Source organism: Macadamia integrifolia, chromosome 13 (genome assembly GCF_013358625.1).
Source record: "Macadamia integrifolia cultivar HAES 741 chromosome 13, SCU_Mint_v3, whole genome shotgun sequence".
NCBI classification, from domain to species: Eukaryota; Viridiplantae; Streptophyta; class Magnoliopsida; order Proteales; family Proteaceae; genus Macadamia; species Macadamia integrifolia.
The window spans coordinates 6,438,884-6,455,003 of record NC_056569.1 but is presented as its reverse complement, the minus strand read 5'-3'; the positions used below and the strand labels follow the sequence as shown (position 1 = coordinate 6,455,003).

The 16,120-nt window shown below is 37.4% G+C and overlaps 1 protein-coding gene across 2 annotated transcripts; it reads left to right on the top strand.

Moving 5' to 3' along the window:
* The first annotated feature begins 11,589 nt into the window (after positions 1–11,589).
* LOC122059710 ((-)-germacrene D synthase-like) lies at positions 11,590–15,419 on the top strand. Of its 2 annotated transcripts, none has more exons than XM_042622711.1 (7): positions 11,590–11,774; positions 11,908–12,181; positions 12,283–12,655; positions 12,792–13,010; positions 13,613–13,751; positions 14,336–14,584; positions 14,847–15,419. In XM_042622711.1, the coding sequence occupies exons 1-7, from the start codon at positions 11,772–11,774 to the stop codon at positions 15,138–15,140; spliced, it is 1,551 nt and encodes a 516-aa protein (XP_042478645.1). In that variant the 5' UTR covers positions 11,590–11,771; the 3' UTR covers positions 15,141–15,419. The 2 variants fall into 2 exon arrangements, with proteins under 2 accessions (XP_042478645.1, XP_042478643.1); XM_042622709.1 differs by having other exon boundaries at positions 12,271–12,655.
* The last annotated feature ends 701 nt before the right edge of the window (positions 15,420–16,120 follow it).

Sequence of the window (16,120 nt, the reverse complement as noted above, 5' to 3'; positions counted from 1 at the left end):
CGTACCCGGAGTATACGCGCACTGTGGTTGTAGTAGCACTAAAACCAAAGACTTAGTAATGTTGATTAGGTGTATGTGATCTAAAATGACTTGCATGGCATGTAGAGCATATGATGTGTTGTGATTGTGTGGACTGTTGTGTGTGGTCCACCTCTCTACTTACTGAGCTAGTGAGCTCATTCCACGTATACATCCCTTTTTAGATGATTTTGCAGGTCATGCATCTGAGGAGCATGGGGTGGGTCCCACAGTCGAGTTTCCTGAGGAGGACTGGTGGACCCCTGAGGAGTTTGAGCACGGCGTAGACTGCGCGTGTGAGAGCTGTGTTGCGGGGCAGCGGTTCTGAGGCTGAGCTGAGCTCCAGCCTTGATACCGATGCCGGGCTGTGTACTCTGATGTTTTTGATAATTTCCTGTATATATTTGATATTCAAACTTTATTCTTTTGTGTATATATATCATGCCTTCGGGCCCAAATGTATATAATTATGGTATCGCCATTTGGGTATCAGGTATATGGGAATTATTACAGGTAAAACTTAGTCTTCCGCTGATTTGATGAGTTGATGTTAGTGTGTGTATGCTGTGGTGGAATACAGTGTCTGATGATCCTGGCAGGTTTGGGTTAACCGGTGTTAACTCGGTCACCGCTCCGGTTCAGGGTGAACGGGGTGTGACATGAATGCCCAAATAAATCAAAAAGAAAGGCCTATGCAGCTACATGGGACTCAAGTGATGAAGAGAAAAGTGAATTTGGAGAATAAGTCACCAACCTCGCCTTGATGGCCATCGGAGATGAAGAACAAGAGGTATGTGAAATTCAACCTGAACTTTTAGTAAGGGACTCTAATGAGGAACTTCAAGAAGCCTTTGAGGCCTTATATGAAGAAAGTATAAAATTAGAGTCTGATAAAAGTAAACTTGAAAAAGAGGTTGAAACACTAAATAAGAGAGTGGAGGCACTAACCTCAAAGGTAAGTGAACTGGAGGAAGAAAACTTTAAGTTGAACTCCACCCTCTGCACCTTTACCCAGGGGCAAAAGAACCTTGACAACCTTCTAGGTTCTCAAAGGAAGAGTCCAAATGAAAGAGAAGGACTGGGTTATAATGGACAAAATCCATATAGAAATGGGAATCCAAGAAGGGGTGACCAAAGAAACCAACCATCCACCTCCTACATTAAATGTAGTTTTTGTAAAAAGACAGGACACTCCATAAAATAGTCACTCCAAGAAAAAGAAAAAACCCAACTCTCAAACTGAGAGATCAAGAGTAAACCATGCCTACTACTACACACCCCTAAGAAGGCAATATAGGCCTCAAGAAAACTCTAGACCTATGCCCAGGTATAGAAAAACCCAACCTCATAGAGAGTACTCTATTGAGAGGCCCCAAAGGCAATTCCAAGGATACAAGAACTATCCTAATGAGACTTATAGACCACAAGGGAAATACCAAAACCAAGGACTCTATAGATACTATACTCCAAGATCAAATGGATCTTATAAAAAACAGAGGACTCAAAGAAACCTAAGGCCATTCCAAAGGCAGAACCAAAATCCTAAAAAGTACAAAACCATTTGGGTTCCAGTCGGGAAGTTTGACACTAACAATGGTGGACCCATGAGATTATGGGGACCAATGTACGATTAAATTTCTGTTATAGGTTTGCTTGAAGAATAAGGTGGAAGCTGAATGGGTCATCGACAGTGGATGCTCCAAACACATGACATCCAACAAGAACCTATTCTCAAGCTTACAGGACTATGATGGAGGATGGGTCTCCTTTGGAAATGACAGCAAATGAAAGATTGTTGGTATTGGAAAAATAAAACTTGGAGGTATTTCAATCTTAAACGTTTACTTTGTGAAAAATTTGAACTATAATTTCCTAAGTGTAAGTCAATTATGTAGCATTGGATACAAAGTAGAATTCAATGTCTCCCACTGTTGTATTAAAGATGCAAACGATAATCTAATACTAAAAGGATCTAGGAAAAACAACATTTATGTTTGTATACTTGATGAAGTAAGTTCCTTAAATGCATGCTTGGTTTCTAACCATAGTGAATCTTCATTATGGCATAGAAGACTTGGACATATAAATGTCAAGTTGATTCAAACCATAGCATCCAAGGATCTCGTGAGGAACCTCCCTAAAATCAAGTATGAAATAGATAGTTTTTGTGATGCCTGTCAAGAAGGCAAACAAACCAAAGTTTCTCACAAGTCGAAGAATATTGTCTCTTCCTCTAGACCATTAGAACTACTTCACCTAGACTTATTTGGACCTATCAACATATCTAGTATGAGTGGTAAAAATTACACCTTTGTAATTGTTGATGACTACTCTAGATACACTTGGACTGTTTTTCTGAAAAATAAAAATGATGCCTTCGATGAATTTGCAACTCTATGTAACAAATTGCAAAATCAGAAAGGGTATACTATAACCTCTGTAAGGAGTGACCATGGAGGAGAATTTGACAATATAAGTCAATTTGACTTATACTGCAACAAGTATGGTATTGACTATAACTTCTCCGCTCCTAAAACACCTCAATCGAATGGAATAGTTGAAAGGAAAAATAGGTCATTACAAGAGACTGCAAGGACTATGCTTAATGAATACACTTTGCCTAAGTACTTTTGGGCTGAAGCTGTAAATACAGCATGTTATGTACTAAATAGAATAATCCTTAGACCTTTGCTTTCTAAAACACCTTATGAACTATATTTTGGTAAAATACCAAAAGTAAACTACTTTAGAGTATTTGGATGTAAATGCTTCATCTTAAACACCAAAAATCATCTTGGAAAATTTGATGCAAAATCTGATGAAGGAATATTCTTAGGATACTCACTCAACAGTAGGGCATATAGAATTTTTAATAAAAATCTTTAATGGTTGAAGAATCTATGAATGTAAGATTTGATGAATCTTTACCTAATGATTTAAATAAATCTCTTGCTGATGATGATGATATTATAATTGATGAACTTAAGAACAAAACTAATGATATTTCTCTTAACGATTCAAATGATGTTACCATAGAAAAATTAGAAACACTACCTAAGGAAGTCATTCCTCATAGGAATCATCCCTTAGAAAACATCATAGGAGATCTAGATGAAGAAATTCAGACTAGATCTAAAACCCGAGAGGTATGCAATCACACTGCATTTATCTCAAGGATCGAAGCCAAGAACATAGAAGAAGCACTAAAAGACAGTGATTGGATTATAACTATGCAAGAGGAGCTTCACCAGTTTGAAAGAAGCAAGGTATGGGAACTTGTCCCTAGACCTGACCACCACACCATCATTGGTGCTAAGTGGGTCTTTCGTAATAAACTAGATGAAGATGGGAACATAGTGAGAAACAAAGCAAGATTAGTTGCCAAAGGGTATAACCAGCAAGAGGGAATAGACTATGATGAAACCTATGCACCAGTAGCAAGGTTGGAGTCCATTAGAATGTTACTAGCTTTTGCATGCCATAAGAACTTTAAACTATATCAAATGGATGTCAAAAGTGCCTTCTTGAATGGATACATTCAAGAAGAGGTATATGTAGCTCAACCTCCCGGCTTTGAAGACCCTAAGTTTCCAAACCATGTCTATAAACTTGAGAAAGCTCTATATGGACTCAAACAAGCCCCTAGAGCTTGGTATGAGAGATTAAGTACTTTCTTGATAGAAAGTGGCTTCTTAAGAGGGAGGATTGACACAACCCTATTCGTGAAGAACCTGAAGAATGACATACGCATTGTTCAAATCTATGTAGATGATATCATTTTTGGCTCAACCAACGAGAGAATGTGTACTGAATTCAGTAACAAAATGAGAAATGAATTTAAAATGAGTATGATGGGAGAGTTAAATTTCTTCCTTGGACTTCAAGTAAAACAGACTGATAATGGAATTTTCATAAATCAAAGCAAATACACCAAGGAGCTACTAAAGAAATTTGACATTAACAGTCAAAAATCTTTAGACACTCCGATGAGCTCATCCTTGAAACTAATCAAGGATGAGGATGGACCTTCTGAGGATGTAACTAGATATAGAGGCATGATTGGAAGCCTTCTATATCTAACAGCAAGTAGACCTGACATCATGTACAGTGTATGTGCATGTGCTCGGTTTCAAGCTGATCCCAAGAGATCACACCTCACTGCTGTAAAAAGAATTTTTAAATATCTGAAAAGCACTTGTGATGTTGGGTTATAGTACCCCAAAAACCAACCCCTTGACTTGGTCAGCTTGTCAGATGCTGATTTCGCAGGTTGCCATATTGACAGAAAAAGTACCAGTGGTACTTGTCACTTTCTCGGCTCTTGCCTTGTCTCTTGGTTTAGCAAGAAACAAAACTCTGTTGCTTTATCTACCACAGAAGCTGAATATGTTGCAGCTGGTAGATGTTGTGCTCAAATCCTTTGGATGAAGCAAACTCTCCAGGACTTTGGAGTGCGTTTCGAATCTTACCCAATCATGTGCGATAACACCAGTGCCATAAACTTGAGTAAAAATCCCATTTTACACTCAAGGGCAAAGCACATTGATATTCGACACCACTTTCTACGAGACACCATTCAAAATGGTGATGTCTCTCTAGAATTCATTGAAACTGATAAACAACTCGCAGATATATTTACTAAACCTCTTGGTGAAGAGCTTTTTAGTATCCTAAGGAAGGAACTTGGCATTTGTAACCCGTTTGGATGAATAAACATTTCTTTTTGAAAATTCTTTTCCTAAAGCCCCTGACTTGAAAAATCCTTTCCACAACCATAAAATTTTTATGTTCTAAAAATTTCTTGGAATCAAACCGGTTGACCTCCAAAATATACCGGTCGACCGCCACTGACCGAATGGTTTGACGGTCGACCGCCAAGGACTTCCGGTCGACCGCCTCTAACCGAAAGGGATACCGGTCGACCGACGCCGCCGAAAATTCGATTCTTAACTCTTTAAAATCAACTTTTTTAACCCATTTTTTTCACAACTTTGGAATCCTATTTGGTCTAAAAGCCTATTTTGACTATTCATCTCCCAAACCCCTAGCCTAGAACTTCATTCCACCCTATAACTCTTGAGATTCATTCCTATTCATCTCACAAAACCCTTGCATCTCTTTCTCTCTTACACCTCTAATCATCATGGACTCTCACCGCCCAAATAGAGGTAAGAAAACCGTGGCTCATAAAGGAAAAAGGAAGGCCTCTGACAAAGATCCATGGTTCTCCTCCACCATTGCTCAAGAATCATGGGATCTCTACATCTCTCGCAACATAGAGCAAGGTAGGACCATCAATACCGACTCTTTATCCAAGTATGACATCAAAGACCTTTTTGATGCTTTGGGATGGGGTAACATTCTCAAACTTGACTCCCATTGTTATCCCCATTTAGTCAAAATGTTCTTTTGCAACCTTACCTTCTCTGGTGAAGGTGACACCCTTATGGTCCATTCCTATGTTAAGGGCGTTCCAATAGACATCGACATCCTGATTTTAGGAGAAATCCTAGACATTTCTGTGATAGGGGACCTCAAGTACTACCAACCCAAGACCTACATAGAATAATTCATGGATGTTGACTGTGTGTATTCTAGCATTATGAAGGAATATGCTAATACACACAAAATTAAGGCTAAAGAACTTACGGATATAGGGAGGATTGTCAATCTTATCATCTCTTACAACATTCTCCCAAAGAGTGGTCATAGAGATGAAGTCTCCCCATTTCATGCCTATCTTACCTACTGTGTCTGCAAAAGTGTACCCATCAACCTTCCTTACATCCTGCTCAAAACAATGATTACCCATGGTGATAGACTTCGAAAGGGAAATCTACCCTATGGACGGATGATTTGCCAAATCATGGACCACTTTCAAGTAGATTTTTCTAGTGAATCATTTGACCCATTTCCCCAAGAGATCAATATTTCCACCATTCGCAAAATGCATCTTCTTCCCCAGCAGTCCACACACTCCAAAAAGGCTATTGCTGGACCCATCCAGCCACAACAACCAAGCAGTGATGAGACCTCAGCCTATGCAACTGTTTCTGATCTTCAGAAAGTTGGAAATATCATCCTTGCCCAGTTGGCAAAAATGGAAAGAAAGCAGAATGAGATTCTCAAGCTCCTCCGCAACGAAGAAGACGCTGAGGATGACGAAGAAGACAATGACGAGACGGACATGGAGGACGAGGATGCAGCAGATTAGAACTTATGTTTTCTTCTTGCAATTTTATGTTTGTTTCAGTCACTTATTATTATATACTTTTGACATTTATGGAAAGTTGAACTTATGCTACTTTTCTATGTGGCACATACTCAGGGGGAGTATTTTTGTGACGTTTTGATTACTTTTTTGCTGTTGACAAAAGGGGGAGAAAGATTTACTTCTGACAATGACAATGATAGTATTGGTATCAGTATGACAATGACAATGATAGTATTATCTTTAAACTGTTTATGGAAATGACTTTATCTATCCTTGTTTACTTTCTGGCTCTGCATTTCATTATCCTATTGATCTTTACACAGAGATAGTCAAATTATTTCTTGTATTTGGTTTCATTGTCTATGTTTGTTTGTCATCACCAAAAAGGGGGAGATTGTTGGGAAACATGTCCACACTCCTTGTCATGTTTTGGTGTTAACAAACAAACATACATCTTTAACTTGATTGTTAAAGTGTGACTAGCTTGAAGAAACCCTTAGAAGATCGAAGGTTGAATCAAGACATGAAGCTAAGCTTAAAGACATGAAACAGCAAACAAGAAGGAAAGAAGATGAAGGGCTAAAGAATGAAAGATTCAAGTGAAGAAGAAGACCACTAGGATAGATTAGTTATTTTTAATGTAATTTGTAATTTCCACATACTTATATGCACTCACCTCATGCATGTGCATTGCATCATATTAGAATGACCATAGAGCATGCCTTGACTAGGTATGGAAAGTTTCTAAGTGGTGTGGAACACACAGTAACCTAACTCAAGGGTATTTAGGGAATCTTAAAGTTAGTATCAGGAGACGAAACCTTCATAGAAGTTGTAGAAAATTGAGTTGTGATTCCAATACAACTGATCTCAAGTCAATCCAAGGTTGGACCAAAAGTCATAGTCAAAACACTGGTGACTGGTCAGTATGACAGAGCATGTCATGTTGGCGGTCGACCGGCTGGAAGCCCCGGTCGACCGGAACCACCCGAGACCATAGGCGGTCGACCGGTTGAAAGTCCCGGTCGACCGGTGCCTGTCTAGAAGTACTCCAACGGCTATTTTTTGCCTACAACGGCTCTTGGAGGTCGACCGGTATACCCAGAATATGTCCGTTAGAGCTTGATTCCCTACCTAAAATGCTTCACTAAGTTCACCTATAAATACCCTAATCACTCTTAATTAATTATTCATTAAGAAAGAGCTTTAAGAGCATTGTTGCAAGCATTAGAGAAGTTTATTTTCTACTTGAGTTATTCTATTACACAAATCCCAAACAAGAGGCTCAAGTCTTAATCAAAGTCCTCTACTCTCTCCTGTGCAAGTCAAAGCCGTAAGAGAGGACTTTACAAAAGGTGCATCACTCATCAATTATTATTCATTCTCATTTGCACCACACTTGAGGTATTCCTCTTATTCCACTATTTCTTATTTTCTATTTTTTTTACAATTCTAGACTGTACTTAGGATTGTAAGGATACTCTTATCCTAAAAAGAGAAAGGTCTCTCTCTACCTCTAAAAGAGATTGTGAAGGCGTCTCTCTGCCTGGAAAGGAGATTTGTAAGAATACTCTTATCCATAAAAAGATTGTAAAGGTTTTTCTTCCCTACCTACTGTACTGAAAGGGAGAACTAGTGGAATACCTTACAAGAGGATTCTTGTAGGGAGTGGACTAGACTCGAATTGAGTTGAACCACTATATATCTTGTGTTGTGGTTGTTCTTATTTTATTTATTCAGTATTGCTTTTAAATTACAATCACACTTGTGATCTATATATCGAAAAGAGTTAAATTCCACTAGTATAACCTATTCACCCCCCCTCTAGGTTATTTCACTTTTTTCTTGGCATATTGATATTTTTATACCTCTCCCATCCCGCTAATCTTCGTTTATCACTGATCACCGGATTGGGAATACTTTTCTTTCTTTTCTTCCCTTCGTTTAGCTATTCAATGAACCCCCCGTAAGCTGACTTTCATTGCTTCTTCTAAGAGAACTTTTCAAGGGAAGATTAACAAACGTTACCAAACTCCACGTGTTGGACTTGGATAAGATAGGTCGAATCAATTAGTGGAGCACCCGCCTCATACTAGCCAGTCTTTTCTTTACCATTATTGCCGCCTACCCTGCCCACCCCTGGGTTCACGTCTTTCAATGTTGACGAGAAAATTTTACCACCTGACACAAGTACACATCGATAGGCATGATCAATGAGAAAATGTGTGTAAATGTCTACCGCATGGGTCGGCATAATCTTTTTACATTTACCTATCTTGAGTCTTGACTTATACATGCCCAAGGAGATAGAAAGAATTCCTTGAAAAAAACCTTCATCAAATGACAGCCACAATTTTGGTTGAGGTGCCAAAACGATATCCTTCTGAGATGATAACACTGGTTTTTGTCGGTGCCAATTTTTTTTTTTTTTTGAACTGTTGACGGACAAGGAACCAAACTCGTTAATTAGGACAATAATGAAATACAAGCAACTTCCACCATACATTCAGATAATTAGAGCTTATTAGGTGGGCCCACCTGTCCTCGTGCCTTAATACATAAAATCCTTGTGAAATGATAGCCACAGTTTTTGTTGAGGTGACAATATAAACATCTTTGGCCATACATTAAGAGGATTAGAACTTATTAGGTATGCCCACCTATCCTTCTAACTTAATCCACAAAAATCCTCATGAAATGATAGCCATTGTTTTTGTTTTTTGAATTGCAGGGGCATGATTTTGAGAGAGTGGAGAGTGATAATCTAATATAAAAACTAACAATTTCCGCATAAAAGAGAGTAGATAAATAAGGAGAGAGAGAGAGGTGATGACGTGAGTTTAATAAAGAAATTTTTTTTTTTAACTTAATAAAGAAACAAATATTCTAAATATTAGAGAGAGAGATGATGGCATGAGAATTTATTTTATTTTTTCTATAGATGGAAGAGTTAAGATTGAGAGATCGTGGAGGGTACCAAAGAAATAAAAAAAGTGATAATGAGTAAATTAAGGCATTTAAATTTGAAAGAAGGGTAAAATAGTCTAAAAAAGATTAACCACGAAGCATAAGTACATGCTTTTATATAATAGTATGATAGTATGATATGATGTCAATATATTATCCTATCCCTTACCAAATATATATATATATATATATATAATCCTATCATACTATTTTATAAATATATGTATTTATGTTTCGTGGCTAATCTCTTTTTGAACTACTTGACCTTTATTTTTTATTTAAATACCTTGTCTTCTATATTATCCCTTTTTCTTTATCTTATTATCACATTGTCTCTGTCTTCCTTATTTTCCCTTTTTTTTTTTGTTTACGTTTTTTTATAATTAAATAGATGATACCTACGATGTGTATGGCACATTGGAAGAACTCAAGCTCTTCACAGATGCAATTGAGAAGTTGTACCATCACTCATGGTTCTAGTATTAGATTGGTCGGATCGATCATATTGTATTAGTATTGTTTGAGACCGATATTGTACCAAATTCTTAAAAAATAAATAAATAAAATAAAATAAAATCTAGTTTTCATGAAAAGTAAAAGATAATTGACCGATCCTGATCAGTATCCATGATAGAGATAACTAAGTCCTTGCTTCCACATACCATCATTCATGTTTGTTTTTCTCAAGGTCTTGGCTGATTGCAATGCTCAAGGTGAAACCTTGAGAGAAAATTTTTCTCTTTCTTATTCTCTGTTGATCATCTTGTCAAAGGTGGAATTCAAGCATTTTGTTTCACGTTGCTATAGAGATGTGAACGTAGTAGAGAACCATGCAGCAAAGAAATGTGCTTCTCAGCAGGCTTCCTTCAATTGGGATGTATGCATGTCCAAGTTTCATTCATCATGACCTTACATGAGATCATGAAGATAGACCACGTTTCCGGTTTGAAAAATTATGTAAATTGTAACCCTTTTATTTGGGATTCCTTCGCTTTATACTTTTTATTTCTCGATATCTTTGTTGATGGCAATGCCGAGTGTTGAACCTAGAGACAAATTTTTAGATGTTTCATTTGCTGCTGTTGATCACCTTGTTGAAGGTGAAACTCAACCATTTTTTGTTTTACTCAATCTAGAAATGCATGGATTTTTTATGTTCGTCTTTTATTTATTTAATAAGCAAGTGAACGCTACTTTCTGGTGCAAGTACACACTAACTGGCACAATCAATAAGAGGGCACAAGAGTATCTTCCAACGAGGGACAATTTACTTTTTTTCACACCCATTATCTAGATAAGTACCTAATATATATATATATATATATACGTATACAATCTCACCAAAAAAAAAAAACTTATACAATGAGAAAAATCCTCATAAAATGATAGCCACATTGTGGTGGTGACAAAGGATATTCTCATGAGATGACAAGAAGTAGTTTTCATCAGTGCAACTTTTCAAGGATCCAAACTCGTTTTTTTTATTGCTAAAGGAGGAATCCAAAAACTCACCGCTACAATAATGAAATACAAGCCATCTCCAACCATACGTCCAGAGGATCAGAATTTAGTATGGGGGCCCACTTTTCCTCCTGCTTTAGTCCACCTGGTATATTGTAATCTTTCTATATAAGGAAAAAAAAAAAGGAATATTGTAATCAAGTTCCACGCGTGGAACAGAGAAGAGTTGTCTGTCATTTTAATCAGCTAATATCCAATTTATGGTGGAGCCCATAAGATGATACATTATTGATCCAGAAAATCATTGTGAATGGGGTGTCAAAAGGTTGGTTTAGTTTGGTTTTAATTCGGGTTAATTTTTTTCGGTGTAAAAATAATGGAATCTAAACAAAAAAGAAAAAAAAAAATTGGTTTGATTCGGATTTTGATTCGTTTTGCATTGGTGTTGATTCAGATTTGGCCCAATTTGGGATTTATTTGATTCAATGGTGGATCATAATACCACAAACAAAAATCTAGAAATATACCTGCATCAAGAGATAACGTTTTTTCGTCCTTATTTAATATAAGGGGGAAAAAAAACAGATAAAAACAAAAAACAAAAAACAAAACAAAATGTTTCCTTGATAAAAATCCTCATAAAAACGATAGCCACAGTTTTGGTTGGGGTGAAAAAACGATATCGTCATGAGATGATAAAAAGTCGTTTTTGTTAGTGCTGGCAGAAAGAACAACGCCTGTTTTAACCGTTGTCATTTTAATCAGCTAATATCAATTTATGGCAAAGCCCCATAAGATGATACATCATTGGTCCAGAATAGAATATGTCCTTTTCCAATGCCTGAAACTGCAAGTGGGCATAGAGGGAGCCCTCCCCCCGTCCTATAAATATTAGATGACACAAGTACTTTGTATCCCACAATTGCTTTGGTTCAAGCAATTACAGGTATCATAGCTAGCTGCCTTTTGAAAGATGTCTTCCCTTCTTTCTTGTGCTCCTGTTGCCCACCAGTATTTGGTTTAGAATTCAAAGACAGATATCATCCGTCGGTCGGCGAATTACCATCCTAACATATGGGGTGATCAATTCCTCAAATATGCTCCACCTGCTATGGTAAGTTGCAACTGAGAAAGAGAGACTGAGAGAGAGGATGAGAGGAGGGACCAAAAGAATGGGGTCTATATATTATAATTCAAAATTGTGTTTCTTAGTACTTAGTGTAAAAAAAAAAATACATTTATTGCAGGTATATGAAGCTTGTCCTGAGCATGTTGAAGAGCTGAAAGAAGAAGTAAGGAGGATGCTAATGGCTGATGCCAATGATCCATCAAAGAAATTGAACTTGATTGATTCGTTACAACGGCTTGGTGTGGCATACCACTTTGAAGAAGAGATAGAGGAGTTGCTAAAGAAGATGCAGGATGCCCTCCCTGTTGATGGTTTAGATGGCTGCACCCATCTTTGCACCATTGCTTTATGGTTCCGATTATTGAGACAACAAGGGTATAATTTCTCCTGCAGTAAGTCCTTAATTTCTCATCCTTGCTTTACCTTGCTGGTATGTCTATGGCCATCTATCTCACTATCACGTGTCCTCCACCTTTGGGAGGTGATATTGCAGATGCTTTCAATAGGTTCAAGGACAGCAAAGGCAGTTTCAGGGAGGACTTAATTAAAGATGTTCCTGGCATGCTATGTTTGTCTGAAGCTACATTTCTTAGGGTACATGGAGAAGACATTCTAGATGAAGCCTTGGCTTTCACAACCACTCAACTTAAATCTATAGTTACTGATTTAAAGCCTCCTCTTGCAACACAAGTGAGTCATGCATTGAAACAACCCCTCCACAAGGGCATGCCGAGATTAGAAGCTAGGCATTACATCACTGTTTATCAAGAATTTAAGACAAAGAATGAGACGCTGCTGAAGCTTGCTAAGTTGGATTTCAATTCACTGCAGTCAATTCATCGGCGAGAGCTAAGTCAACTCTCAAGGTGGGTTTATTCTTTATCATTTTTTTTTCCACATTGTCTTTCCCTAACCGTTCGAGCTTTTAGGTGAAATGGTAATGAATAACAGCGATGCTATTTATGTACACTACTCATGCTCATAAATATATACATATTACAGATGGTGGAAAGAATTAGACTTTGCAACTAAGCTTCCTTATGATAGAGATCGGCTCGTGGAAGGCTATTTTTGGACTGTGGGGGTGTATTTTGAGACACATTATTCTCTTGCTAGAATGATCTTAACAAAAGTCATAGCCATGACTTCAATCATAGATGATACCTATGATGTATATGGCACACTTGAAGAACTCAAGCTCTTCACAGATGCAATTGAGAGGTTTGATACTTGTACATGTCTTTAGTACTTGACTATATCTATGTTTGTGTTTTAACTTAAATGATATAAGTTAGGATTTGACTCTTCTCCTGAGCGCCCATCACTCAGGTCGGCCAATAGCTACCTAGGCTAGCGCCATGTGTCCAAGCGAAGATCCAATGCTTTGAAAAGAGGCATGGAGAACGAAGCACTAACAACAACGTGAAAAGCGAAGCACCGAGCACCGTTGGATCCTTGCTTGAACACGTGGTGCTCCCCCAGGTAGCTATGGGCAAGATCTAGGCGATGGGCGCTCAAGAGAGGATCCATATCCTATAAGTTAAGTCTTCTTTTTTGCCTATTGGATTTATTCCCTTATAGATCTTATATTGGGAAAAGATCTGCACACTATCCTTGTGCATATTCTTTCCCATGCTTTCTCACAAATGGTGTGGGCTTCATATATGTATATTTTAGGTGGGATCCATGTGTATTGAAAATCTTTTTCAAACCACTAAATGATGGCAAATTGGAATGAAACCCTCTCCCATCATCCATATGTACAATTACTTTGCCAATTTAAAGTGAACTTCATGGATTGAATGGAATGCTCAATTTTTCAGGTGGGACATAAGCGCCATGGAGCAACTTCCCGAATACATGAAAGTGATCTCTTCTGAACTCCTACATGTTTACAATGAAATTGAGGAAAATCTAAGAAAGGAAGGACAATCTTATCGAATTAATTATGCAAGAGAAGCAGTGCGTCATCCATACTTTGTTATTCTTTTTCTTTTTTGTTAAAGAAGTTCAAGAATATATATATATATATATATATATTGGATGGGGGGTTGTGGAAAGAAAATCCATAATACTTATGGATCCTACCCATCAACCCCTAAAATTTTATTGTGATCATAGGAGAAGTTAGTAAGACCTAATTGGCGCAATGGAACATACCCCAAAACCCTCTATTCATTGATAAAGTTATGGGAAAAGGTTCTCCAAGCTGCTAGTGAAGGGTACGCTAGCTATCACCCATTGTTTATGTCTATCTCCTCTTCACATGAAATGATTTTGCTGTTGTCCTCTGATATTTAGTTTCATTTTGCAACTCATTAATGCACTCCCATATGTTTTTTTTCTCAGAGAATCTTCTCTTGAAAATTATATAGAACCCAACAGTTCTGGTAGATAGGAAATCTTTAGATAGGTCTAAGAATTGGAAAACCAAGATTTTACATCAAAAGAATATATGGTAATTTGATTAACCAGATGATTTCTTAGATTCTTGTAACTTTATACTGTTAAGAACCTAAAATCTTTCTTGTTTGGCTTTATTCTAGATGAAGAGATTGGTCAGAGCTTATTTCATAGAAGCCACATGGTTTAATAAAGGATGCATTCCAACATTTGAGGAGTATATGGGAATTGCATTAACCACCGGTGGATATAGTATGCTTACAGTCACATCCTTCCTTGGCATGAGAGATATTGGGACAAAGGAGGCATTAGACTGGGCAATTGATGATCCTGATCTTGTTAGGGCTTCATCAGTAATAAGTCGGCTTATGAATGATATAGCATCTCATAAGGTAAATAAAATCTTGTGTATTTGAGCTATCAAATAATTTATAACATCACTTTTTTTTCCCCTTATAATACTCGAAAAATATGCATGACAATGACATAATGATATGTCACTTTCAAATTATTTTTTGAAATCATTTTATACCCCTCTCTTAAAGGAAGCAATTAAAAGAATGCATCAAATTCTAAATACACCTATAGAGGTGTCATTCAGATGTTCCAGTATACAAATTATATACTAACATTGAATTTTAATATTATTTGAAGATGGAGCAAGAGAGAGGACATGTTTGTTCAAGTGTTGAGTGCTACATGAAACAACACGGTGTGACCGAGGAAGAGGCATGTGATGAGTTTAATAGAAGAGTAGAGAACACATGGAAAGATATACATCAAGGATGCATCAAACCAACTGCAATCGCAATGCCATTTTTAATGCTATCGATCAATCTTACGCGTATGCTAGATGTCATATATAAGCATAAAGATGGATACACTGAAGCTTCAAAAATACTGAAGGAGTACATCACCTTGTTGTTCATTGATCCACTAAGCTTATAAGTATACGGGAAATGCTGAGCCCCGCTATGCATTTAGATCAATTGTAGTGTTTGACGTTAAGGGATTATAGAGGGAAGGATTTTGGTTGATTGAAACTCATCAATTGTATTTATTCTGCTAATGGTTCTATGGAGTTCTGTTGTATTTAGTAAGTTTCTTTATGCTCATTTCTCTCCTTGGCATGATTAAGGATTCTTTTTTTCTTTTCACTATGGTTCAAATCATGTTTTCGGATCATGGGTCTATAGGGCTTTCTGTTATGTTTCTTCCTTTCTTGTTGATCCGTTTCTATTTGAGTGTTTTGTCTTATTCTACTTTAATTTAAATTTGATTTAAGGAATTTTTACTTGAGGGGGTCTTAAATGTATTTTAAAACGAGAAAACAAAGAAGTATAGAATTTAAAAATACATTATAAATCAAGAATCAATTATAAGAATACATACCAAACACAACCCTAATATCTCATGTGAAACTTTCTTAGACTCATGATCTAGCATGTAGAGAACTCAATTGGGATGGGCTAGACTGCAAGGTTGCATGACCCTGTGTTGGGAGGCACCCAAGGGGTCCAAGGAGACCTTGCCTAGCAGTGTTCTTGTTCTCTAATAACAACTAGGGAAAATGAAATATAGTTGAGTTCCCATGGGCCTCCAACGACCTGCCAACAACCATCCAAAAGTCGAGAGGATTGGGACATACATCTCAACACTTGTCAACACTTGATGATGCTTGTCCAAGCCCTCCCAACCCTTGGATGAGTCAATGGAGGATCGGTGATGTTGGAGATGATCTTTTTTCATTCTCATGTGATAGAAAAAAACCGCTCTCTTCTCTCTTCATGTGAAAAGACATTTTTAGCCTTTATTTAGGGAGCCAAGGGAAAAACAAGCAGAGCGCTAGCGTACAGAAGAGAACCACTTCCCTACGCCAGCTCTCCTGGAAGAGAACCACTTCCTTTCCCTGTGAAGAAAACGAAAGA

What these genes read in the sequence shown, in the direction of transcription:
- LOC122059710 (XM_042622709.1), top strand. An exon ending in TTCACAGATGCAATTGAGAG is followed by an intron (nt 13,011 to 13,612) that starts GTTTGATACTTG and finishes TCAATTTTTCAG; the next exon opens with GTGGGACATAAGCGCCATGG. An exon ending in ATGATATAGCATCTCATAAG is followed by an intron (nt 14,585 to 14,846) that starts GTAAATAAAATC and finishes TATTATTTGAAG; the next exon opens with ATGGAGCAAGAGAGAGGACA.